At 46.6% G+C, this 27691-nt stretch overlaps 1 protein-coding gene across 1 annotated transcript; it reads right to left on the bottom strand.

Annotated features, from left to right (window-relative positions):
• Position 1: 1 nt before the first annotated feature.
• Positions 2 to 25872, bottom strand: GDNF (glial cell derived neurotrophic factor). Its single transcript, XM_081930082.1, has 3 exons — positions 25608 to 25872; positions 9623 to 9805; positions 2 to 875 (listed from the first exon to the last, which is right to left on the bottom strand). The coding sequence occupies exons 2-3, from the start codon at positions 9777 to 9779 to the stop codon at positions 382 to 384; spliced, it is 651 nt and encodes a 216-aa protein (XP_081786208.1). The 5' UTR covers positions 9780 to 9805; positions 25608 to 25872; the 3' UTR covers positions 2 to 381.
• Between the last annotated feature and the right edge of the window lie 1819 nt (positions 25873 to 27691).

The raw sequence follows: 27691 nt of genomic DNA, 5'->3' as shown, positions 1-27691 counted from the left end.
ATCCAACAGAGATTGTGTTGTTAAGCACCTGCCTTGCCAGGGTTTGCTAACAGTGGATCGCCTTAAAGCAAATGTTGTAAGTCTCTTCCATCCATCTTGGATCTCTGCCCCTGAGCATTGATGCTTATTTGCCTTCCTGTAGAAACAAAACGCCCCTGCGGTTGTATCCTATCCAATTCTCCTGTGTTGGATTTCTAACAACCAGGCTCCCACAATCACCATTATCGTTATTATATTTAGATTGATTGATATCCCGTCTTCTTGTTGTTGTTCTCCCATATGCTTGGTCCTCTTGCCTTCCTCTGAAGCCATCATTCCATCTTCTTGGGAGCCTTGGACCCTTCTTTAGCAGGAATGCAATATCAAACCCAAAAAAGGATGTCAGACACACCCACATCTTTTTGCGGAATGTTTTTTCAGTATGTGATAAGTGGATAGGTCATCATCCAAAAACGAAACATCATCATCGTACGCAATGGGTCTGCAACAAGGCTGTGGTCTGATTTTGTCACTGGCCAACTTTCTGTTTTGGGTTAAATTGTTTAAAATTTGGTCATACACGGTTACAGCGGACTCGCAGGAACCACTACAATACCGGAAAATCAACTCTTCTTTGGTGTTGTATCCCAAGCCCAAGTCAGTCACATTTAAGTGCATCTCAGTTAAGACACAATCCCGGTTTCTTCCCTTCGGATCCCTCCGTCCTTTCCTGCTGCTGGAATTATTATTGTTCTTTGCTGCACGTTGACGGTTTCTTTCCCTTTTGGAGCTATACGGCGTTGGTTTATCTGGTGACCTCTTCAGGATTTTTATAGTGGCTTGAATGAAATCTTCTACGTCACCAAGCCGCTTGGGATAATCCTCAGAAATATTAGCTGTTTTGAAAATACAGAAAGAAAATAGTTTGTCAGATGAACGTATATTGGGAAGTAGAATCTCTTTTTATATACAGGCGTGTATATATGTATATTTGTGTGTCTGTCTATCTATTTATCTATCTCTATCTATCTATCATCTATCATCTATCTATCATCTATCTATCATCTATCTATCTATCATCTATCTATCTATCATCTATCTATCTATCATCTATCTATCTATCTATCATCTATCTATCTATCTATCATCTATCTATCTATCTATCTATCTATCTATCTATCTATCTATCTATCATCTATCTATCTATCATCTATCTATCATCTATCTATCATCTATCTATATCTATCTATATCTATCTATATCTATCTATCTATCTATCTATCTATCTATCTATCTATCTATCATCTATCATCTATCTATCTATCTATCTATCTATCTATCTATCTATCTATCTATCTATCATCTATCTATCTATCATCTATCTATCTATCTATCTATCTATCTATCTATCTATCTATCTATCTATCATCTATCTATCTATCTATCATCTATCTATCTATCTATCTATCTATCTATCTATCTATCATCTATCTATCTATCTATCATCTATCTATCTATCTATCTATCTATCTATCTATCTATCTATCATCTATCTATCATCTATCTATCATCTATCTATCTATCTATCATCTATCTATCTATATCTATCTATCTAGTCGTACCTTGGTTGTCAAACAGAATCCATTCCGGAAATCTTTTCGACTTCCAAAGATGTTCGACAACAAAGGCACAGCTTCTGATTGGCTGAAGGAGCTTCCTGCAGCCAATCGGAAGCCAGGTAAGCTGCATTGGACGTTCAGTTTCCAAAGAACGTTCTCAAACTGGAACACTCACTCCGGGTTTGTGGCGTTCAGGAGCCAAAATGTTCAAGTTGCAAGGCATTTGGACGTACGACTGTAGTACACACATACACAGACATATTTTATATACTTGCATGCTTTCTCTCTGAATGCATAATTCTTTTCAGAACATTATTTAAATGCATCTTTTGATAATTGCGGCTGCGATCCTATGCACACTCACCTGGGAGCAAGTCTCAATGAGCTCAATGCATAGGACTGGTTGGTAGCTCAGTTCAGACCTGCACGTTAGAGCAAGAGGAGCAGGCCAGCTCACCTAGAAATTCATCGTGGTAGCATTCCTCAAGCATCCTTTCTCTGCAATGTATGAACCATGTTCCCCATCATGCATTGGGAGGTTGTATTTGGATCCAACCCATCTTCCCTCTGCATCTTCCATTCTTCTCAGTGTGCCTTGAGCAGAATAGCTTTAGAGAGGACTGTACCCTAAATCAAAAGAGGCTTGGGGGCTGAATGTGGCCCTGCAAGCCTCTCTAGCGGACCTTTGGGCACATCCACTTCTGGCCCTACCTTACATTCCCTTGCATGCTTTTCCTTGGACACTGATAATGTCTCTTTGTTGAAGATGGTTAAAGTGAGAAGTGCCATCTTCTTAGTTACTCTGAAAGATTTTGAAGCGTTTTGTAAGGCAGCAACCAGATCTTAAGCACATTTGGGCTTGTAAATGTGATCATCCTTTTATCAGTGGGGGAAAGCCCTCTCTGCACTACACTCATGCTAACCCTATCTTGTTAAATATATGTTTGTCTAGCTTAACATTATGAGAGATAATTTGCTTTATGAACAAAACTGGATTGTCCCCCTCTTAAAAGAGCAAATCCAAACGAAGTTGTGTTGGGGTGGGTGTGTTATAGTTATTGTTTTTGACATTGATACGTGTTTTTATGTTTTTATGTTGTAAACTGCCATGAGATCCTCAAATAGAGAATTAGTGTAGAAAATAAAATAAAATAATAAAATAATAAATAAATAAATAAATAAATGGGACTGCACTTTCTTCAAAGAAAACGCTTTTTAAAAGAAAAAATCTTGCATGGTCATGGTGAGGAATGTGTGCTGGTCTTTAGTTGGGGTACTGTTTAGGGAGGGTTGTAGCAGGGGAGATTGTTGCTATTACTGATTAATTTTTTGTATCCTTATTTTTAAACCTTGCTTTGATTTATGTGGAAATTGTTCAGTTTGGTTGTGTACTTTTTGATGTGTTTTGTTCATTGTTTTTGACTACCATGGTTATATTTGTAACTATGTAATTTGTTTCATGCTGTAAGCCACGTTGAGCATGGTTTTAGCTGTGGAAAGGTGGCATACAAATACATGCGCCCCCCAAGAAGTTGCGCAGAAGAGAATCTGGCCCTTGAGCTGAAAAAGTGCTCCCCGGCCTTGCCTTAAACAAATATCCTTCCTGCCCTCTCTGACCCCAGTATATTTAGATGTTCATCAACCGCTGGCCTGTGAAAGTGCTTGAAATCAATGAGCCGTTCTCATCTTTTCACCTTCCCGCAGCCTGGTTTGAAATGAGCAGACGTAGCAGGCTAGGAAGCAGAATATAATACTCGCGTTACAAGCCCTTCTCAGTAATGGACGTTACCAGAAAGGAATCAAAATTCACCTGTTGGCCTTCTGAAATGGTGACGGGGCTTAAGCAATTAGAGGAACTTCTCGTATTAAGAAGAGGCTTCGTGCACGGCTTGGGTGAAATGGAGACCCGTCAGCGGCATTCGTTAACGGAATATAACATCAAAGATGCTGAGATCAAATAATCTTTAAATGATTAATGGTGTTCAGGTTCATTATCTTCCTTGCTGGCTCACCAATGTGTCAGAGGAAGAACAGAGGGCAACCTTTCCTCCATCTTAGAATTCCCACAAAATCTGACACTCTCACTGGTGTCCTCTCTCTCTCGCTCTCTCAGGTGGCATGTTAAATGTCCTGAGGCAGGACTGGAACAAGCCAATACTTTGGGGCGGGAGGAATCAGAACTGAAGTCGCTTAGTTAGTTGTCCCCCTCCACCATTATGGTTCCAGTTGCATCTCCCTTATCAGGTGAGAGGGAGAGGCCGAAACAGGCTAGTTTTAAACTCCAGATATAATGAATGCTTCAATATAACCTGTAGCCTGTATACACATTTAAAGCTCATACATTTAAAGAACCACGGGAACTGTAGTTTATCCTTTGGAGAGTTACAGTTCTCAGGACCATTAATATAAACTGCAGTTCCCAGGGGAAGTTGTGTGCTTTAAATACCTGGTGTGTAAGCAGCCATAATCTCACACTTTAGTCCAAGAAAATGGAAGGGTCTACAAGAGTTGGGTTTAAATCTCTCCTCAGCCACAGTCTAAAATGTCCATCTGCAGGAATTATATCCTTACATTACTTATTGGATTTCTTAACTGCCCTTCACCATAACGTCAAAGGGCAGGTTGGTAGGTAGATAGGTTGATAGATACAGATATATCTTAACACATTAAAATCAGATTATGACTGCAGAGTCCAGCTTGGTTCATATGGGGAAGGCGGTCCTTGTGGTATTTATTACAGGTAAGGTGGGCTCTGAAAACCCTCTCAGGTGTCAATGGCCAGGTAAAGAGATGTGTCTTTTGTACTCACTGAAAGCTGTATATTGAAGAAGCAAGACACACCTCTGTTGGAGAGGGAACTCTACAGGTAAAGGACCCCTGGATGGTTAAGTCCAGTCAAAGGCGACTATGGGGTGTGGCACTCATCTCACTTTCAGGCTGAGGAAGCCAGAGTTTGTCCACAGAGAGCTGTCCAGGTCATGTGGCCAGCATGACTAAACCACTTCTGGTGAAATGGGACTCCGTGACAAGTGCCAGAGCGCATGGGAACACTGTTTACCTAACCCGCCACAGTGGTACCTATTTATCTATTTGCACTGGTCTGCTTTTGAACTGCTAGGTTGGCAGAAGCTGGGAGACAGCAATTGGAGCTCACCACCGTCGAGTGGATTCAAATTGGCAAGCCCAAGAAGCTCAGTGGTTAAGACCTATATTTACCTTTTACTTATGACATCATACAGCATGAGCCACCCTTAATTTAAACCTACCCAGACCTGATGACCATTATCTGAGAACTTTCTTCATGTGCCTCCTCTACAAGAGGTCCAAAGGGTGGCAACACAAGAACAGGCCTTTTCTGCAGTGGCTCCCTGTTTGTGAAAAGGTTTCCCTAGTGATGTTTGGATTTTTATCTTGTATTTTTATGAACTGCCCTGAAATCTACAGACGAACGGCAGTATACAAATGTAATAAATACTAATAAAATAATTTTAAATAGAAACAGGGGAACTATCCAGAGGTTAATACTGATGGAAATATTTTACATTTATAAATCTCAAATGACATCTGACAAGAGAAGAACCCGCCATCTAAAGCTGAGTCAACCCCAGTGACACCTCAAGTGTGGCGATGGTAGAGATGTCTGATTTTCATGAAAGGGAGAAAGAGATGAAATATCCCCACTCCTCCCAGTTGTGTTCAGGTATCAGAGTCCAGGTGCAGGAGGGAAGTGGCAATGGGGATACAGACTGTAAGAGGCAGGAGAACTTAGCACCTCTCACACCCCTAAAAATTGCCCCTCCACACCCAATATATCCTACTTGGGCAGACCAGAGTTTAAACAAAAATACAGTGTAGAGTAGTACCTCGGGATAAGAACGGGATCCGTTCCGGAGCCCCATTTGCATTCTGAACAGAATGTAAGACGCGACTGCGCGACTGCACATGCCACTTCTTGCCACTTCCGCGCATGAGCACGATGTAATTTTGACCATCTGCGCATGCGTGAGCGGCGAAACCCAGAAGTAACGTGCTCCGTTACTTCCAGGTCGCTGCGGAGCGCACCCCGGAAATACTTATTCTGAAGTGTATTTATCCCGAGGTATGACTGTACTTCAGTTTCCATATTGGAAACCAACATCCAAATCCCCGCTCTGTTATGAAGCTTAATTTCCTAAGTACAAGCAGGATCTCATTCAGGAAGTGAGAGGGTATTTATATCTGCCCAATCAAGCCACGGTCAACCCGCAGGTGGATGCATATAGCCCTAGTTGGATGAGCGCTTGCTTAGCGGCTGCAAGCGGTGCTGCCCATGCAGTTCCTCCCCTCGATCTGGCTGCCAGGACTGCATGCACAGAGCCCTGTTAGGAAATAAGCGATAATGCCAGGCAGCTATTTGGGGGGATGCCGGACAGGGGAGGGGAGGGGAAGCACTGGATTTAGTTCTGCTTCTGCCTACTGAACAGCTGATCGGCATGATTCTTTCATTGTGCACAGACAGACTTGGCCGCCCGGTGAAAATGCCGTCTGATATGTGCCTATGTGTGTGTGGTCTTCACCTGTTGCCCGCTACTTCCTCCCAGAGTACACTTGATTCCCCCTCGGACACGCAGCCGCCGGACTGCATGTCGGCCTGCATGGCGCAGGAAAGGGCTTTGATGAAGCACTGAAGGAAGTTGCCACCTGTCCGCCTCTGCTCCTTGCAAGCCATCGTGAGAGGCAAAGGAAGCTTTCGACAGATGGCGAAGAACGGTTTCTTCAGGCCACTTATGCAAATGGCAAACAGAATAACGGAATTTTGCAAGGCAACCCAAATTCTGCTTGCAGAATAAATTGCGCACGCAGGAAACACTATGCAGATGTGCGTCCTTTTTTTTGCACAGGCAGGGTCAGTCAGCCATGAGTAAAAGAAAGAAATTCAGTAGCTGAGAGCTACAAAACTGGAATGTTTGATTTTGCAGTAAAACAGTTTAGGGAGCAAAGGCCCATTAATGGTTCTCCACCAACCCAGAGGCAGATCTCGGCTGGAGTGCGGCAGGACTCTGTCCTAGACCCTGTGCTTGTCAACTTTTTTTAATGACGTGATTTGGATAAGAGTATAAAGGGAATGCTTTTCAAATTTCAAATGACATGAAGCTGGGGAGGGACAGAAAACAGAGACTAAATGGTCTTGACTGGCTGGCATGCCAGGCCAAGGCCAACAGGATGAACTTTCAGAAGGCTGCTCCATCACCTTTTACACGGGAGCGAATTTGACCCACAAAGCAGCAGTTCTCAACCTGTGGGTCCCCAGATGTTGTTGGACTACAACTCCCATCATCCCTGAGCTCTGGCCTTGCTAGCTAGGGGTGATGGGAGTAGCTGGCCTTCCATAGAGGAAGACTCTTGGGCTCCCTTTTGCATAGAGAAGGGTGGGTAGGACAACGATCCCATCACTGTGGTGGGCAATTGCTTAAGGGAAGCTGCTTCTCTTCATAGAGCAGGCAGTACCGTCACCAGGGTTGCGGGTGGCACTGTGCTCTAAAGCACTGAGCCCCTTGGGTTTGCTGATCGGAAGGTCAGCGGTTTGAATCCGCACGACAGTGTGAGCTCCCGCTGCTCTGTCACAGCTTCTGCCAACCTAGCAGTTTGAAAGCACACCAGTGTAAGTAGATAAATAGGTACCACTGCGACGGGAAGGTAAACAGTGTTTCTGTGCACTCTGGCTTCCGTCACGGTGTTCTGTTGCACCAGAAGTGGTTTAGTCATGCTGGCCACATGACCCGGAAAGCTGTCTGTGGAAAAACCCTGGCTCCCTTGGCCTGAAAGGGAGATGAGCGCCGCAACCCCATAGTTGCCCTTGACTGGACTTAACCATCCAGGGGTCTTTTGCCTTTGACCTTTACCTTGCTACCCTCACCTTCTACATTCAGAGCCTCTGCAATGACCCGTTCACCCCACTTTCGGAGCCATGAAGAATGAATCAGTCACTTGGGGGCCAAGTAGGAATTTTGGGATCAACCTCCAATTGGCCTTGATATTTTGTGTGAGACAGAGGTATATAAATACTTTTATGAATTAAAATAAGGCTGCCAAAGGTGGCTTCTAAAGGAAGGGTGACATGAGATTACAAGCATTCCCTCGTCTATGCTCTGGGCCGGAGGGCGAGAAGGGTGGAAGGAGAAGGGAATGGAGACAGTTAGGTCTTTTGGTCAACGTGCATCATTCCTTGAAAGGAAATGTGGCTTCTCTCCAAAACGTGAAGAGGGAAACCCAGGAAAGATTCCAGTGGGAAGAGAGCGAGAGAGGAGGAGGATCAGACGAGGCAGAAAGCGAAAGAATGCAGATGTGGTTTTGCATCTGCTGGGAAGATGCTGAGAAGGCAAAAGAGGCTTGAGAATCCCTCTCTCTCACAGGAAAGCAACAGTGGAGAGGACTGTGTGATTTGCAGCAACAATAATTACCCTGGGAGCACAGTGCCCTATGCGCTGCAATGAGCATGGGTGGCCTGCAGAGAAGGGAAGTGGGCGGATGTGGCATATTCTGGGCAGGCCCATGAACCTGACTGTGGCCCGCTCACTCTTGTAGCCTGTTGCGTGCTTCTTTCCATCCTCTTTATATGTCCAGCTGTCCTTTGTCAACAACAAATTGTCGCTGTTTTTTGTGTTGAATATATGCTAAATGGTAGTTTATGGACCTAATAGGTATCTAAAACCATTTGCACATAACATCATAGGAGCCTACACAACACAAAACACTGTTGCTCTATGTAGGTTTTATTTTATTTGTTTTTTATATTTTGGAAATGTATATCCTTTTTTTTTATTCCTTTAACTTTTTTGGGGGGGGCAAGAGAGTGGGGCCCTAAAGCTATAGCTTGTTTAGCTTATACGTAATCCGGCACTGGGCTGCTGGACATTAGGGACCAACTTTCAACTTCACATTTAGATACAACTACTAAGTGTAGCTAACCCTTTTGGTCTCCTACTCATTTTGCTCCACTGATGTGGAGGGGAACTGGACTGTCAGTAATTTGTGGCAATCCTATTTCTGGTAGCTGGCGCTTCTAGGTGATTTGGCATATTGATATGCTAGAAACACAGTTTGCTTATTGCACCCTGAAAAGCATCGAATCTGCACAAGCCTTCAGTTTGCACCTAGATATGGGATTCTTTGTCATAGTCTAATTGAGCCCAGTTAGCTGATGGACTTTGAATTTAAGCCCAAGGAGCATTGTTCCGCCTCCCAGCCATTGGTGTGTCTCCTTCCGCTTGGTGAGCTCTGACTCATTCTCCACGAACAAAAGCTGCCACCTCATTGACTTCATTAGGGATGCTTTGCACTCAGCAGAGCCGCCAGATTTCAAAACAAACAGACAGAGGTTTGCCCTTCCTTGTATTCATGCAGAGGAAGCGGCAAGTATACTGAAAGTACACATGTTCCTGATTATTCGCAATGGCAAGAATGCTGATGGAATCACTAGAGTTAAGGAATCCCAGCACTCCTTTGGAACCAGGCATGTAGAGACTTCTGGTTCACGTGCAACCTCCTTATAAGAAAGAGGAGAGGGCAAGCAAGTAGAAAAGTCAGTGGTGGCCCCACAAGAGCACACCTGTGAATCTTTTTGGTTTCATAGCAATTGGACTACCATGGCGTCTAACCTCTAGTAAGGTATCCTCAACAACCTCACCAGACTGCCATTCCCAAAGTCTAAAACCACCAAACGATAAAACACAGTGATAACCATATGGTTGAACCTTCAGACCCAATGATGCCAATGGGAGTACAGTTTCATAGGTGAATGAGTCAGCCTAGTCCTCTTAACTCCCAGTGGCTTCTGCATGACTAGGCCTGAGCCGTCAGTCATGCTTGCTACATTTCTGCTTTTGGGTTTAGCTCTCTCTCAGCTCTAGGCTGGGAAAGGAGGAACCTTCCCAGGAGAACTGGTTAAACAAATGTCCAGACTTGGTGCCAGGACAACCAAAAGCATTTTTTCCAGTAGTTAAGATGGATAGAAGTTGAAAGAAGGAAAGGGAACTTTTTCTTACAGTCCATTTGGCCAGCATAAGGAGTCAGCAGCCGGTTGGAGGTGTGATCGTCTTCAGTTCCCTCTAGCACTGAGCGGGTCTGGCCATCAGGAAGAGGAAAGGTGGAGATTGTGTTGAGTAGCAACATGCAGACAGCCACCACATCCCATAACTTCATCTTAGATTTCCTTCCAGCACAGGACCCTGGCAAACAGGAGAGAGACATGACATTAGTGTTTGCATCTTCTCCGTTGATCCCATCCATACTGCTCCATGGCTCAGTGGCAGAGCATCTGAATGCAGAGAAGGTTCCAGCTTCAATGCCCAGCATCTCCAAGTAGGGTTGGGAGAGACTTCCTGCCTGAAACCCCAGAAAGCCGCTGCCTGTCTGTGGACAATACTGAGCTAGATGGACCAGTAGTGTGGCTTATATGTTCTTATGCCATGTGCCAATCCCTGGCCTCTATCTCATATCCCCATCTTGGCAGTCTGCTTTAAAGCGCCAAGTCTTCTGGGGCTAGAACGCTGCCGTTTCCATCTTCCCTTACAATAACAAACACAGTGCTTGGCGCTGAGGCCATGTTTATTAGAAGCAAGCAATAACTCGTCTTGCTGGCCCTGGTTCTGTGACTCAGCTGCTGGTCAGGGAGGAGAAAGGAGGCCAGCACGCACTTTAAAGAGCTGTTGAAAGGAACCCAACAATGTCTTCTCAAAGGCTGCTGCCAGACAGTGGATCTGTTCAGGTGCTAACTGTTGATGGCCAACCTCAAAGTCCTTCCCTGGTCTCTGTTTCTATGTTCCAAACCTTACGCTTTGTCTTTAAACCAAGCTTGGAGCAGACAACCCTTCAGATACACAGCAAACACCAACACACCCACACCCTGCTCCATCAACAGCACCTTCCCAAGTGACACGAGCGCTTGAGTTTCCCTCACACCCATTGCCAGCATGTCTGGTTAGCATGTCTGGTTACTGTGTTCATACAGGAGAGAAAGTGTCATGAATACTATTTTTGAAAAATCAACCGTACCTTTTAGTATCATTGTTTATTCATTTCCACTCCACCTTCCTCCCTTGCAAGGAGCTCAAGGTGGTGTACATGTCTCTCCCCTTCCTCACTTAATCCTCACAACAACCCTGTGAGGTAGGTTAGGCTAAGAGGCAGTGACTGGCCCAAGGCCACCCAGCGAGTGGGGATTCAAACCCTGGTCTCCCAGCTCTGACACTCTAACCAGGGCTGCACATATATATTAGAGACACAGGAAAATCCAAAAGCAGGCGAGGTAAATGTCACGTGTAAAAACACTTGACTGTGGCCTATCTTCAGCCGCATGAAGTAATAATTGAGCACACACAGAACATCCTTCTCTTGTCACAATGAGCAGCCTACTCAGGGCTGCCCAAGGCATTGGGCTGCCTGAGCCCCCCGGCATCCTCTTAAGGGTGCATTCATGATTATTTGTGCTCAGGATTATATCAGGTTGGAGGGGGGAAGAATGATTATTGGTTTGTAGGGTTTTTTTGTTCTTGCTTTTATCATGTATTTTGTGCTTTTATATTGTATTTTTTTACGTTGCGAACCACCCTGAGATCTGAGGCTGATGGGTGGCATAGAAATTTAATAAATAATAATAATAATCAATCTGCTTCAAAATAGCATTTGTATGGGCAAAAGTTTCAGGGTGGACATTCTGCTTCATTTCCAATCAGAACATGGCAGCAGGACATTTTGCGTATTACGTTTTAATCCAAACATACATATAGAACCTTTTCTTCAATTACATGGGATTGGAAATGGGGGGAAAACCCAACACCCCCCAAATGCAACCAAACAAGAGAGATTTAAACATCATATACATAAAAACACGGAACTTGTTTCAGCCATGTTTAAGCATAGTGCTTAAAAATCACTATTCTTTTTTAAAAATCCTTGTATTTTGCAGGATTTTAGCACAATTTTCTCCTATTACAGACATTTCTGTAAGACTTCTACCCAATATATTCATATTTGTGCAAACAATTTTGCCCAACAGAATGCATTTTTGTCCATCATATTTACTAACATCTGCATTTTAAAGTGCAGCTCCCTGATACATGCATTTTGGACTCACTGTTTAGTTAGAGGACTGTTACAAAATACAGAGAAGTGCAAATTTCAAATGATAGCTGCGTTTCAGTTCTCGTACTGGTTTGAGAAGTGCAAATTACAGTGGTACCTCGGGTTAAGTACCGGTACTTAATTCATTCCGGAGGTCCGTACTTAACCTGAAACTGTTCTTAACCCGAAGCACCACTTTAGCTCATGAGGCCTCCTGCTGCCACCGCTGCACGATTTCTGTTCTCATCCTGAAGCAAAGCTCTTAACCCAAGGTACTATATCTGGGTTAGTGGAGTCTGTAACCTGAAGCGTATGTAACCTGAAGCGTATGTAACCCGAGGTACCACTGTACATGCTTCCTTGTTAAAATGCAAAATGTTAGAATATCTCTTCTGCCCCATTGCCAGTAGTGGGTTGGGCAACATGTGTGTGTTGCAACAACTAATGTGGTTTTAAGTGCTTTAGCCGAAAGCTTCCAAGTTTGTGGCGAACAAGAAAAAGGAAGAGTTGGGAATGGCCCAATGGAAATAATCAGTAGAAAGGCTCTGACCTGGGTCTTCTTCCTCCCATGGTAGAAAGAACCCCCTCCTGAGTAGGATACCTGCTCAGAACTGTGCAGATAAACTTGCTCTCTCAGTAAGTGGAAGCAACATAATACTTTATTGGGAAGGCAGGTAAGCAAAAAAGCCCCATTGTGCCCCACTGACCACTACTGTTAGTGCTATGGGAGAGACCCTTTGCACATGCTCAAACTGGACTCCCCACTGTGCATTAGCACTGGGATTCAGAACAGCTTCCGTAGCTTAAGGTTTGCCCCTGGTTCCGCATGTTTTCAAATTTTTTTTTTTTAAAGGGGGAATTCAGATTGGGTTACATTTAAAGGGCCTTTGATACGTAAACTTTACAGAAAGTGGGATACTTTGGCTTTCACATCAAAGTAGCAGTGATTTGGCAACTTTCAGTCATAAAGTGTTATATAGGCACCAGTCGGGCCTGGTAAAGTGAAGAGAGAAAGAGGGAGGGAAAGGAGAACAGGAGGAGGCATCTGCAAAACTGGAAGGACGTGTGACTCTCTCTTGGCTGAGTTTTCCTATCCTAGTTGAAACTATTATCCGCCTTGCAAACGGGCAATCTGGGACCAATCAGGCATTTCCCATCCTTTCAGCTTGCTCACCAAGAGCAGGCTGGTGTGTGGACTGCATTAAATTCCACTGTAAATATTTCAGAACATAGTTCTAGCAGAGAGGCATTTCTGTCTTTCTTGGAAAGTTCTGCCCAAGCGGATCTGAGGTCAGGGGCAAAGGAAACCGGAGCACTTGCAGGTGCTTAATTAGAGCCAGGGTGGATCCCCTCCCTGCCCCTGCAAGCAAACCTGTTTACACTGTAAAAAAAAAAGGACTTATTTCTGCAAGGCTTAGTTAGTTCTGCCACAATAAAAAAATCAGCACTATTGCGCTTTTGCAGAGTGCCTTTCCCTTACCACTGGAGCTCTCTCTGATTAGGGCTTCTAAGGCAAAGGACACAAATGAATTCTACACGAACAGGAGATCCGACACTTCTGGATTTCAGCGGGATTACAGCCTTATCTGCAGCCCCTTGAAGATGAGACATTTGGATTTGACCCCTTTGGCAGCACATCCTGAACAAATTAGACTAGCATAAATGACACATGGCACGTAAAGGCAGCTTTCCCCCTCTGTGGGATTTCAAACACCCGTGTTTACCCTTGCTAGTCTTATTAATTCTGGTAGAATTCTACCACATATTGGGTTTGGTGCTGCCCTGGAATCTTTACGTACGTAACATTGGGGGAAGAGGCGCATTTGCACACTTGGGATGTGCATTTGGGTGGCACCAGAGAAGACACAATGGGTCGATTTTCATGCAGCTGACACCAGTAAGTGAAGTCCTGTGCATCTTTTATGCACAAAAAGTGTCACTGTGTTTAAAAGGGCCGGGACATCCATGAGGCAGACTGAGGTAACCACCTTGGGTGGCAGAAGCCAATGGACACTGCCAGGGCCGGATTTAGGTTTGATGAGGCCCTCAGCTACTGAAGGTAATGGGGCCCTTTATATGCCCAGCTGTCCTTTGTCAACAACAAATTGCCGCTGTTTTTTGTGTTGAATATATGCTATATGGTAATTTATGGACCTAATAGCTATCTAAAGCCATTTGCACATGCAGAATGTAGACACCTTATATATAGAAATGAGCAAACTGGTGATATTTTAGGAAGCAGGCTAGCAGGTGGGGCCCATTACTGACATCATAGGAGCCTACACAACACAAAACACTGTAGGTTTTATTTTATTTGTTTTTTATCTTATATTTTGGAAATGTAAATCCAGTTTTTTTCCTTTAAATTTTTTTGGGCCCCCCAAGAAAGTAGGGCCCTAAACTATTGCTTGTTTAGCTTATACATAAGTCCGGCACTGGATACTGCCATGGGCATTATGTTCCACTGCCATCATGCACCCTTCTCCTTCAGCTACTGCCCCTTTCTTGCTTCAACAGCAGCAGCTTCCAACCTCTGGCCTGTCTTTCGGCTGTGGCTTTCAGCTGCAGCTTTCGGCGTCCGCTTTTGGAAACCCAAAGCTGGAAACTGAAGCCAAAGCCAAGCAGAGCTGGAGATGAGGTCTAAAGGTGCTTTTGGCTTGGTCTCTGGCTTTGGGTTTCTGAAAGCCTAAGCCTAAGCCCACAGCATAGCTGTCAACATTTCCCTTTTTTTAAGGGAAATTCCCTCATTCCGGATAGTATTCCTTGCAAGAAAAGGGAAAAGTTGACAGCTATGGCCCACAGTCAAAGCTGGCTTGCCACATTTCCATATCAGTTTGTATTTTTTAAAAAGTCCTCATGGAACTATATCAGCTATTTAGTGTAAGTTTCCTAACATACACATCTTTCTATACAATTGTGCCCAATTCCACTGCCCCAAATCTTTGGATCTAGCCCTCCACATCAGGGGTAATGAGCAAGATTCCTGGTGTCTTGAGCTGCACTGTAAATCAGGCACTATGTCTGTGAGGTGAAAGCAGGTGGAAGAACCTGTGGGTTCCTTGTCTCCTCCTACATAAAGGAATTTAAAGTAAAAACTATGCTGGTCACTAACTCTTAGTACAAGTATTACTTTTTGAGTTCTGGTCTGGCAACTCTGAGACCTTGTGCAAGAATAAAAACCCCCAAGTCTTTAACAGGTGTAAGTCTCCTTCATCTCCAGGCAGCCAGAATTAAAACAGATCCTCTTGAATTTGCATGCATTGCATTTTGTGTGTCAATAAAAAAATCAAAACCCACCAAAAAACCAACGCCTCCATTGGCAGACTGCATAGTAAACAAAAAAACCTGTACATCTCCAGTGCTCATCAACACTTCAAAAATGCTCAGTCAAGGTATAGATCCTTGCTGCTTCATTAGTTAGTTTGTTTGTTTTTAATAAAACCGAGGATGACAACAAAACTAACATTTGGCCTACCGTGGTAGGCGGTAGGCATTGGCAGGGGTAATTGTCATGCAAATGAGATCGGGGGGGGAGGAGCGCCATCACCTCCCCCAATGCCTGAAGGGTAGTTCGTTAAAGGACTCCGAGGGGCGACGCCTCGTCCGAAACCTACGGAGGCTAGGGCCGCGTCAGCTGCAGAGGAGAAAAGGGGCGAGCCAAGGGCTGCCCCGACCTTAAGTGGCCTCCAGAAGGCCCGCCCCTGCCGCCAGCCGATTGGCTGGCACGCGGGGATGCCAAGGGGAATCCCTGCTTCCCGCGAGGCTGTCTCCAGCCCCGCGGGAGTGTGGGCGGGGTCGTGAGCCCGCAACCCCACCTCCTCCTGAAGCTCGGTAGTGGCATTGTGGCCATCAAGGTGACCTATGATTCCATGGTTAATTTTATTCATTTGTATTTACTGAATCACTATACCGCCCTTCTTCTGAGGGACACTGGGCAGTTCGCAATATAAAAACACATAATATAGTAACGAACAAAAACTAACAATCTGTTTCCCTTTCATGTCACTCAAAATCAACTCCCTGGTCACCTCACTCTCCCTAATGGATAGGACCGGCTTACTTTGGACCAATCATCTTCAAAAGCCCTAAAGCTTTTAAAAATTAATTTAAACTCCCAGTTCTTCTTAACTGGCTAGTGGGATGGGCTGTCTGACTAAGAAGATCTGCACACTCCCAAAAATACATTATCTGCCTTATCCAAGTTTAACCATCATGGCTGCACCAAAGGATTCCGGGAACTGTCACCTGGTAGATGTGTTGAGAATTTTACATTAATGTTCCCTAGTCCCAGCTCACAGAACTGCACTTTCTAGGAATTGTTATTTAAAGCTGTCTGAGCTGTGCCTATCAAAGTCAATGAGATCATTTGTCTCCCCAAAAGAGGCTCTGCAAGGAAAGTGGGAAAGAACACCAATCAGTTGCAGCTTTGCTGTAAAGACAGTGATGATGGAAGCTGCAGTTGCTGAATTTTTAGCCATGATGCAGTTGATCTTTTACCCATCAGGTGGCAACTCTAAACAGCTCCAGTGATAGCAGGCAGTGACAAAGACAGAATGCTGCCTTGTATTGAGTCAGATTCTTAGCCTATCTACAGTGGTATCTTGGGTTACATACGCTTCAGGTTACAGACTCCGCTAACCCAGAAATAGTGCTTCAGGTTAAGAACTTTGCTTCAGGATGAGAACAGAAATCGTGCTCCGGAGGCGCGGCAGCAGGAGGCCCCATTAGCTAAAGTGGTGCTTCAGGTTAAGAACAGTTTCAGGTTAAGTACAGACCTCCGGAACGAATTAAGTACTTAACCTGAGGTACCACTGGTGCTGGAGGAGACTCTTGAGAGTCCCATGGACTGCAAGAAGATCAAACCTCTCCATACTGAAGGAAATCAACCCTGAGTGCTCACTGGAAGGACAGATTGTGAAGCTGAGGCTCCAGTACTTTGGCCACCTCATGAGAAGAGAAGACTCCCTGGAGAAGACCCTGATGTTAGGAAAGATGGAGGGCACAAGGAGAAGGGGACGGCAGAGGACGAGATGGTTGGATAGTGTTTTCGAGGTTACCAGCATGAGTTTGACCAAACTGCGGGAGGCAGTGGAGGACAGAGGTGCCTGGCGTTCTCTGGTCCATGGGGTCACGAATAGTCGGACACGACTAAACGACTAAACAACAACAACAACAACAACACTGTAACACAGTACACTGTAACACAGTACAGTGGTATCTCTACTTACAAACTTAATTCGTTCCAGAGGTCCATTCTTCACCTGAAACTGTTCTTAACTAGAGTTGTGCTTCTGTTAATGGGGCCTCTTGCTGCTGCTGTGCTGCCAGCACACGATTTCCGTTCTCATCCTGAGGCAAAGTTCTCAACTTGAGGTAACTCTTACAGGTTAGCGGAGTTTGTAACCTGAAGCGTTTGTAACCTGAGGCATTTGTAACTTGAGGTACCATTGTACTGTGCCAGGCAGAAGCTTTCTGGGCTCTTTGGGCAGAGGTATTTCCTTTATCAACTACCTGGCCATCGATCTGGAGATGCCACAGAATGAACTTGGGTTCTTCTGCAATGCAAAGCGACATGGCCTTTCTCCTTATATAAATGACTGATTTTTGGTGCTCCCCCTCAAAAAAGGGGGGCATTAAGGTGCCAGACATCCTTATCAACATGCCACTTGAAATTAAGTCCTACATTTCCAAGTACGGTAACATGTTTAGGGCCAAAAAAGCAAGAACTGCACATCTTTTAATTGTTCACATGAGAAACTCTGCAAAAATTGGTGGATCTACTTGATAGTACACAGCTTGAAGCATCACTTCACACAGTATGCATAAGATCGCTTTTGCATTTCATAGTATTTGATCTAGAAGAAGTACTGTTCTCTTGGTCTTTATACTTAAAATCACCATGGTATACTAGACCATGGGTAGGCAACCTAAGACCTTCTAAATCTGGCCTGCAGGCGGTCCGAGAATCAGCGTGTTTTTACATGAGTAGAATATGCCCTTTTATTTAAAATGCATCTCTGGGTTATTTGTGGGGCCTGCCTGGTGTTTTTACATGAGTAGATTGTCTCCTTTTATTTAAAATGCATCTCTGGGTGATTTGTGGGGCCTGCCTGGTGTTTCTACATGTGTAGAATGTGTGCTTTTATTTAAAATGCCTCTCTGAGTTATTTGTGGGGCATAGGAATTTGTTCATTTTTTTTTTCAAAATACAGTCTGGCCCCCCACAAGGTCTGAGGGACAGTGGACCGGCCCCCTGCTGAAAAAGTTTGGGCACCCCTGTGACTAGACTATCTGCTTTTATAATGGAAAACACTTGATAACAGAGCATGTCTTCTAGGGCTCCTGGTGAATCAGGGGAAGCCACATAGATCCTTCAAAATCCTTCTTTGCAAACGCCTTAGGACAGGGGTGCCCAAACTTTTTTCAAAGAGGGCTAGATTTGATGAAGTGAACATGTGTGAGGGCCGACCAAAGTCGAGCTGTTTTTAGGATTGAAGTTTAGCCCAAAGTTGTGGAGCTGTCTTTTGGATTTAACCCCAAAGTTGTTGACTTTTTTTTTTAAGATTGAACTTGTTGAACTTTTTCTACAATTTTGCCCCAAAGTTGTTGAGCTTTTTTTAGAATTTTACCCCAGGACATATACTCCCATGGGGGCCAGATTAAATAGTCTGGCAGGCCGGATAAGCCCCTATATTTCATCTCAACCCTTAAACAGGGCAGATCCCAAACAACTCTCTACTTCAGGTGAAGGTCAAGATGGTGTCTCCCATGCCATGGATGAACATGGACTGCCTGGGAGTTCAGCCCTGGTGATGAGGCAGAGTTCTCCACTGAACCTAAAGGCAGCAGACTAGCTTAAGCTACTGTAGGGCAGGGGAATTGGCACCTATCAGTTGCTGGGAATCACAAGCAGGGGTGATGCTGATGGGCTGAAGTCCTCCTTTTGGGCATCTGGTTGGTCACCATGATAGCAGGATGCTGGATCAATGGGTCATTATTGACCTGATCCAGCAGACTCTGCTTATGTTCACCTGCAGGACCCTGTCCGATAGCACCTTGCTGCTGCTCCTCACTGTCTGCCAGCCAGTGGCATAGCGTGGGTTGTCAGCACCCGGGGCAAGGCAAGTAATTTGCGCCCCCCTAACCCGTGGATTTGCACCCCCTAACCCATGGATTTGCGCCCCCTAACCCTAACCCCCAGATGTTGCGCCCGGTGCGGCCGGCCCCCCACGCTACACCACTGCTGCCACCTGAGGTTGCCAGCTGACTTTGCCTAATAAGAAGGCTGGCCCTACCCTAGAATAATTTTGTGGGAAAGAAAAAGGGCATACAATAGTTTAAACCCCAGCACCCCTGTTTAACAGGTTGTGGTTACAGTTCTAGAAAGACAACCTCTGGGGTCATCTGAAATGAAAACTTAGGAGAAAGCTCAGTGGTAAGCTAGTTCTTTGCATTGTTCAGGATTGCTTAGCCTGAAATGTCCATAGAATGCAATGTCATAGCTTTCCTGGACAACTGGTCCCATTATTCAATAGTTTGCATAGTTAGGATACCCAATCCAATCCTGCTGTGGAGCCCACTGATGAAATGCTGACATGTCTAACATTTGACCAATGCTCTCTGGCACAGTTTTGCAGAGTAGAACTTCCTGGGAATGTGTGCCCTGTGCCATTTCCCCCAGTATATTTGCCTCCCCCTTTTTACCTTCTTTTGCAAACAAGCTATCCGGTTATTTCCCTGATCTGGTTCATGAAATGGAACAACCAAGAGCCACCTGAAAACAAATACACATCAAGAGGACAAGGCTGTGAATAGACCTTGGATGGAACAATCTATTGGTTAAGTTGAACTCCTCTTGGAAGCTCAAACATTGCTCTTTAGTGTTTTAATAAAATAATAATAATAATAATGATAATGATAATAATAATAATAATAATAATAATAATTTATTTCAACAAAATATTAAAAATACAGTAAGATGTTCACTTGAAAATGTTGTATGTGCATGACAAAATGTCTGCTTTCAGCCACTAATACGAAAGATGCATCTTTCTAAAGATGTTAATTTCTAAAGATGTTACCGTATTTTTCGCTCTATAGGACGCACCAGACCATAGGACGCACCGGACCATAGGAGGGGGAGAACAGGAAAAAAATAATTCTCCCCCTCTCTGCTCAGCGCCCCTTCAGTGAAGCGGGAGGAGAAGCGGAGCCCCTTCCATTTCTCCTCCCGCTTCGCTGAAGGGGCGCTGAGCAGAGAGGGGAAACTGTGCAGCACCTCTCCAGCGAAGCGAAGCCTGGAGAGCAAGAGGGATCGGTGTGCACTGACCCCTCTCGCTCTCCAGACTTCAGGTGCCTATCCACAAACTCCCGCTGCGCTCCGGGGGCTTCAGGCAGCTTCAGTGAAAGCAATGCGAAGCCTCTGGAGCACGTGGGGAGCTCTCCCTCTGCGCTTCAGAGGCTCCGCGTTGCTATCACTGAAGCCAAGGAGCCTGCATTCGCTCCATAGGACGCGCACACATTTCCCCTTCATTTTTGGAGGGGGGAAAAGTGCGTCCTATAGAGCGAAAAATATGGTAATATTTAGAGCTCAACATGGGCCGGTGTTTCATAAGCTCAATCTTTGCTTTTTATGAACACTCCTTTACCACAGTATAAATGGATGGTCTTGACTCCAACCTCTTCTTGATAGTGTGGAGCAAAGCAGCGTTTCCCTTTATCACCACTTTTCTTTGTTCTCTCTATCAAGCCACTAGCAATGTCTGTTAGAAACAATGCGAAAATAGTGGGTGTAACAATAAATGGGAGATTGCATACTATCAGCTTTTTCGTCGATGACATCACTCTTATGTTATCTAAACCAGAAACTGCAACACCTGGGCTTGCAAAGGAACAGAGGTACTATGGTGAGGTAACAAGACTGCAAATAAATGAGCCTAAATCTGAAATTATGTGTTTAGGTACTCCATTGCAATCTCAGGCTAATACAAAGCACATTACTGGTTTTAAAAGTTGTCCTCAAAAACTTAAGTATTTGGTACTAAAAACCCGCATTCCTCAAAGAGGGCGAATTTTGCACTTCTGCTAACACAAATCAGACAGGAATTGAAGTCTTGGGAGGAGCTACACCTTTCTTGGCCTGACCACATTGTGGACCTTCCAAAGTTCCCCTATCTGTTTCAACTTTGGCCAATAGCTACAATGCCTAAAGAAGAAGAAGAGTTTGGATTTTTTATCCTGCTTTATCACTACCCGAAGGAGTCTCAAAGTGGCTAACATTCTCTGTTCCCTTCCTCCCCCACAACAAACACTCTGTGAGGTGAGTGAGGCTGAGGGACTTCAGAGAAGTGTGACTAGCCCAAGGTCACCCAGCAGCTGCATGTGGAGGAGCAGGGAATAGAACCCAGTTCATCAGATTACGAGTCCACCGCTCTTAACCATTACACCACGCTGGCTCTCAGAACTTAAAGAACTTAAGGCCTGGCAATGACTACTAGGCAAATTTATTCACCAAGACAAGACAGCTTGTCTGTGTGATAGAATTCTATACAGTAACAGAAGCTGAGTTGATTTGGGAGTGCCACACTTATAACATGCATTATAAGGCGATTTAGCTAAATTTTCCAATGTGATCCTACTTTATTTATTACTGCAGTTAAAAGGTTGTTTCTGAATGTTGTTGTAAAAGTGGTAAACATTTGGGGGAAATGTTTCATTTTCATTCATTTTTTTTAAAAAGAGCAAGCTTTAAAGAGTAACACAGGGCTCTCGAAATAAAGTGAACGAGAGACCGCACATGTAAACTACTAAAACTAGGGCACTCAAATCCAGTGCGCATTTACTGCTTGTAGCCATAGACCTTTGCAAACAAGGACATTCATCAGTGGGCCAGTGTATATATTCATATTTGCAATGAGGTAGTTAAGCATGCAAAAACACTGCAAAAAGCTCCCTTCAAGGCCTGCCCTGGCAATCTACAGTTTCTAAAAGTTCTGCTCTGGTCCAGAATGCCTGCCAGGAAATCGGCTTCCTCATCCAATCCCATTGCTTTCCAGCCAAGGTGTTGCAAGGGCTGGTTGTGGTTGGTGGGTGATGAGGGGAAAGCGTTCTGTACAGGCTCAGAGCTGCTGTCCTCCTTTGCCATCCTTTCATATCCCATGGCTGAGCCACAGAGTCCAGCACAGAGATGCACTTCAAAGGGAGGCAGCCCTTGGACCCAACCAGGACTTTTTGCTCTCTGAAGTGGAGCCCTAGGGCACCTCCCTTCACCCCTCCCAGCTAGGGCCAACACTTTAAAAAAGCCTTAATGCACTATTCAGACACCAGGTCATGCCTTCAGTGCTTTTATGGTGTGTCATGTATACCTCAGTAACTCTCCAGGCAGGCCTTGTAACCAAACCAAACACAGCTATTCTTTTTTTATGGCACTTATATTCCACCTTTCCCTCCATGGAGCTAAAAGTGTTGTACATGGTTCTCTCTCCCCTTGTTTGATTCTCTGCAATGACCCTGAGAGGTAAGTTGGTCTGAGAGGCGTGACTGGCCCAAGGTCACCCAGTGATTATCATGACAGAGTGGGGAATCAAACTCAGATCTCCCAGGTCCTAAGCAAGACACTCTAATTGCTACACCACATTGGCTCTCGACCTCCTATGTGTTTGACAACTCCCTTATTCTCGCAGCCTCAGACAAGCACCAAACACCAGAACTTGACCACGTTCCTGATGGGCCGCCGCACACTTTGTGGACCACAAGTTGTGCAGTCCTGCTTCGGTTAGTGCTCAGGTGAAATTACCATTTCAAACCTGTCACTAGAGGGCAGTCCACACCTACTTTGGCTTTGCTGGGTTTGCAGCATCTGGCCCCTCCCCTTTCCTCAATATTTTTGGAGGGATGTCCTTGCTCCCCCCCCCATTGTATAACTTTGGGAAGCCAAGCTGCCCCATCGCCATGGAAACCATTTAAAAAAACCCCAACCCTAATCAAATTATTACAGTACTCTTTTGCCCATGCAAATCTCTTAACAGGGCAAAGAGAGGGAGAGAGATACCTTTGACCAATTCCGGACTCAATACACCAAGCAGGTTAAATCTATATAAACAAATTGCACGCAATCTTCTCAAAAAAGCCTATCTGTGTGAATGGCTCTTATTTTCAGCCTACCTCTTGGTTAGGCTAGCATGCTGCGGTCTTATGCATTTCCCAATATGAGTCTATTGCAGGGGGAGGCGGAGAATTTTAAAAAAATATTGTGGCACTTTTAAAGACCAGCTCATTTTATTTATGACAAATAAATAGCTTTCATCCAATGCACCTGGCCAAGTGTAGTCCATGAAAGTGTCTGCCTTAATTATGTAAATATATTATTATTGGTCTTTAAGATGCGACCAGACCTTTTGGTGATTTTATGCGTATATACTCCCAAGAAAGAGTTACTACTCTTGAATTCTGGGTAACATGCCCAAGCAGCTTATATCTCTCCGCATTCCAAGTCAAATGGCAGTAGACCCCCTCCCACCTGTCACTGGCCCTAAAATCGAAAACATCCCTGGATGGGATCAGTGGGAAGATTCTGATGCAGGATGGAACCCAGTTTTGGGCTCCTTCTCTGGGCATTTCCTACCCTCTCCTGCTCTAGGGTGCTAATAACCTGTGCCCAACAACTTTGAATATGCATTAACTACTTCCTCCAGATTCACACCTCTAACGAACTACCTTTTTTAATTCCGGAGGGGAATCGTGTCCCTTCTCTCTCTCCAGAGAGATCACGCACCTCTCCAAAATGTGTTGCCTCTGCGTCGCTCGGTGGCGGCTCCTGATCCCCTACCAACCCCACGGAAATCTTTAGGGAAATAAGGTGGCTCGGACAATTGCAACCCAGGCTCGCTTTCCCTTGGGATCGCGACGCTCCCCGACCTTTGCCGAGGATTTCTCCTCGGAGGGGAAAGGTGAGCGAGTCCCTGCCTCCATGCAAGGCGGCGATGCTGGGCGTGTTCCCCATTCCCAGTGGGAGGAGAAGAGGGCGATCGAAGCGCGCGTCGCCGTCGGATAAGCGCTGCTTCGGACACGTTTCTAGGCGCAAGAAGAGGCGCTGGCTCGGCGGGGCTGGTGTTGCCGTCCCAGCACGAGCAGGATCGGGATCAGGAAACTCTGGGCCTCTGGAGAGAGGCGATTATGGGAGCAAGCTCGGTTCTGGATTCCCACAAGAAGTGCCCAGCTCACGCCTGGGGAAAACCCGTCCAGCGCACTTTTTCTTTCTTTCCATGCGCTTTGGTTTCTTTTTCCCACACGATCGGCGGACGCTAGTCGGAGGCAGGATTTTAGTTTTAAGGGAAAGGACAATCCACGGTGAGACGGCAGAGCTGACAGCCAGGGAAAAGTTTAGGCGACCGCTTAAGCGTCTATCCCTCTTGAGGGTTTTCGTGGCACTAAGCTGGTTTGCGATTTAAATGCTTTGTGGAGCGCGCGGTCCCTTGACTCGCCTTTCCGCAGCCCTTCCGTTCAGCGCGGACGCTCGGCACTGAAAAAGTCTTATTTTACGCATTTCCAGGATCAATTCCCCCAGGGACACCTTAAGCTCCTTACATCCTAGCGAAACCAGAGAGATATTTTCCAGGGACCCCAAGGATGGACGAACCTGGCTGAAAACCTAGAAGGATTTACCTGGGAGTACGTCCCACTGAATTCAGTGGGGTCCTACTTCTGTGTAAACATGTCTTGTTACTCAAGGATGCAAAAAATGTCGCCCTTCACTCTTGAAGCTGAGAAAAACCTTGGCATAACAGGGAGGATCTGAGAGACAAGTGTTCAAACCCCCCACTCAACTTGAAACTCTCACCAGGCGACTCTTTGGCCGGTAACGGTCTCTCAGTCTAATCTGCCTCACAGGGATGTTGTTAGACTAAAGCGGGAGAGGTAAACCATATATATCGCTTTGGTCCAAGGGAGAATAACGAGACAAATTTAATTCCTCCGCATTTGAAGCTCTCCAGAGGAAGCGTCTTTTCAGGTGAGCAGGTCGAAGGCAAAATATTTAGAGCTGCAGGGCGGGGACTTATTGTCATTGCACACTTACCTGGGAGTAAGCCCCACTGAAGACAGTGGGTCTCCCTTCTGAATAAACAGACATAGGATCCGGGTTCAGATAACCCCAGCCATACTGATTTGGATCTGGGGTGGTGTTGCGAGTGGCCTTATATAGCAAAGAAGCGCATTCTCCAGAAATCTAAGCAACCGTTGCGTCTGGCTGCCAGAGGCGCATCAGTGGAGAGCTATGGGGGCAGGACCCCAGTTCTGTCCAGATCTCAACTTCGGCCCGACGTAACTGCGTAAGGACTGCTAAACAGTTATTTGGAACGCGCTCATCACCTTCACTATTTTTTTTTCCAGAAGTTCAACAGTGAAGTTAAACTAACCCGCTTGAAATGACCAGAGGATGAGTCTATACTTCTAAAACGAGCTGGTGCCATAAGACCTCCCTGGGGATTTCCCAAATGCCCCCCCCCCCCGCAGGCAAAGGAGCCCACTTAACCAACGCGAGATGGCGGGATGGAGACAGAAACAACCCACTCTCCAAGAAAATAATTATAAAAAATACCACTTTTAACTCTTGCAAGTTTCCCCTCCTTTTTTTGTTAGAGGGCCCTCGCTACCGGCGCTCTTGAAATGTTACCACCCGACTCTGCTGGTTTAGACCCCTGGATTGCGGCGGAGCCAGAATAACCAGGGCGGAGTTCTCAAGGTGGGGGAGGTGGGGAGAAGCCGCCCCAAAACTCCTGTCCTCGGAGCAGGCGAGTCTCTCCCCGCCCCCATCCCAGGCCCCTCAACCAGCCAGACCATCGCTGCGCAACTCCCTGAGCTCCCCAGCCCAGAGGGGCGGTTTCCCCGGAGAGCCCTCCCCCTGCTTACCTCGGATCTGGTCTCTTCCGACCCAAGGGTGACATGAACGCCCGGGATCCACGGCTCTCCGGCTCAGAGATGCATGTGGAGCCCGGGGCGCGGAGATCCTCGAAGTGGGTGGGCGATGTGGGGTGGGGTGGGGAGAAGAGCCTTGCTCGCAATCCAGGCGGGGGAGGGAGCTGTTGCCGCCGCCGCAGCCGCCGCCCCGCGCCCTCCCCCCGCCGCAGCCCCGCAGGTGCAGCCGGGGGGCGCCGCGCCTTCCCCACGCCTTGCGCTGCGCCCGATCCAAAGCTTCAAGGTAGACGGCGCGAGAAACTCGCCTGGCCGCGGGGCGCGCCGCCTGTCAGTCGCAACTGGCCCTGGAGCCTACAGTTCAGAAGGAGAAGAAGAAGCAGCAGCCGCTGGCCGGACGCCGGAGAGAGACACCCCACCCACAGCGGCGGGGAGTCCAGTGAAGACATCGGGGGGCCCCGGCCACGCCGGCTGCTCCAGGGAGAAGAGGTGGGGAGGGGAGAGGGCGGGGCGCGGGGCGCACCCAAGGGAGACAAGGGCCCCGGGAGTGGAGGGTCCGAGGAAGGCTGGGCGGGGAGAAAGGGGATTCAGAAGCCAGCAAAGCTGCGTCCTCCCCGAGGGCAAGTCAAAGCTTGGCAGATAGATCCATGTGGAATGATGCGCTGCGCCACCAGAGGCTCGTGCAAAATCCAGACGCCGAGTCTTTCCCGCCCTCCCCTCGCGTCCTCCTCTTCCAACACCACCAAGCACCACCACCAGATCACTGTAAGATCCTCTGGAATCGACGTGGAGGGAGCAAGCGAGAGGAGAAGAAAGGCTCTCCTGCCGCCGGAGGTCTAGCTCCGCTCGCACGCCAGGGGGCAGAGGAGGGCGCGCTCCAGCCGTCCCAAGCGCACGCCGAGAGCTCTCTTTGCCAGGGGGAGACGGCCCGCGAGATGCCTTTATAGGCTTGGCGCTCGGTGACGCGGCCCCCATCGCCGCCTCTGATTCGCCCGCGGACCTAAACACACTCACACTCACACACACACAAGCGAGCGCTTCTCCTTTCTCTCGCTGGCGCTCCCCCGCCTCCCCCGCGCGCGCCCCGTCCAGCATCAAACAACACCAGGAGATCCAGCGAATAGCTCTTGGCTGAAGTCAGCGGCTCGACATATCGTGCGTATTCCATGGCCAGCCGCGCGAAGGAGGCTTCTGAAGTTGGCCCGGCGTCTTGGGCTCCCATTTGCTTTGCTGATGTAACCCAACGCCGCACTTTGGTGCAAGCCGCCCGAGGGGCGTTGGGCAGCCGGACTCCCCCTCCCGCCCGCCCGCCGCAGGCAGCCCTGTCCCCAATTCCTGAGCGCTCGCATCATTCATGGCTAAAGGGGCAGGTCGACGGAGACGGCTGCTGCCATCGCTTGCTGCCACCGAAGATATGCCTCTTTCCTGTCGCCTCTTCAATATCTTATTGTTCTCCGGTTGGGGGTGGGGGATCCACAGGTAGATGGGATGGAGAGAAGAGGCAAGATCAATAAAAAATTCCTTCCAGTAGCACCTTAAAGACCAACTAAGTTAGTTCTTGGTATGAGCTTTCGTGTGCATGCACACTTCTTCAGATTCTTCAGATTCTGGTATCTGAAGAAGTGTGCATGCACACGAAAGCTCATACCAAGAACTAACTTAGTTGGTCTTTAAGGTGCTACTGGAAGGAATTTTTTGTTTTGACTATGGCAGACCAACACGGCTACCTATCTGTAACAAGATCAATAAAGTTGCACAAATGGGGAAAGCCCAGGAATAAATTTCTTTGCAAAGCCTCGCCCATGTCCAGGAAGCGCCGCCCCTAATCGCTGATGGTGCCTAAATCAGTGGCTTGTGTTGCACATGGCCAGAGGCATTGCAATAAGCCCTTGGGCTAAGTTGGTGGAGGGGTGGGGAAGAGAAAATTAAATAAACACACATCTAAGCGTCATCTGGGAGTTTCTGCCCAGGTTGTTTGAAAGCGCTTTTGGATTTGCATACACTGTTTTGCATGCAGGGTTAAGCATTGATTGAAGGAGGGAGATACTTTGAAACGGAACTGTTTGGTGTTTACACCAGGG

The sequence above is a fragment of the Podarcis melisellensis genome, assembly GCF_964234715.1.
Source record: "Podarcis melisellensis genome assembly, chromosome: 11".
Taxonomy (NCBI): Eukaryota; Metazoa; Chordata; class Lepidosauria; order Squamata; family Lacertidae; genus Podarcis; species Podarcis melisellensis.
The sequence above is the reverse complement of the archived record's forward strand: the minus strand, read 5'-3'. Positions and strand labels throughout refer to the sequence as shown.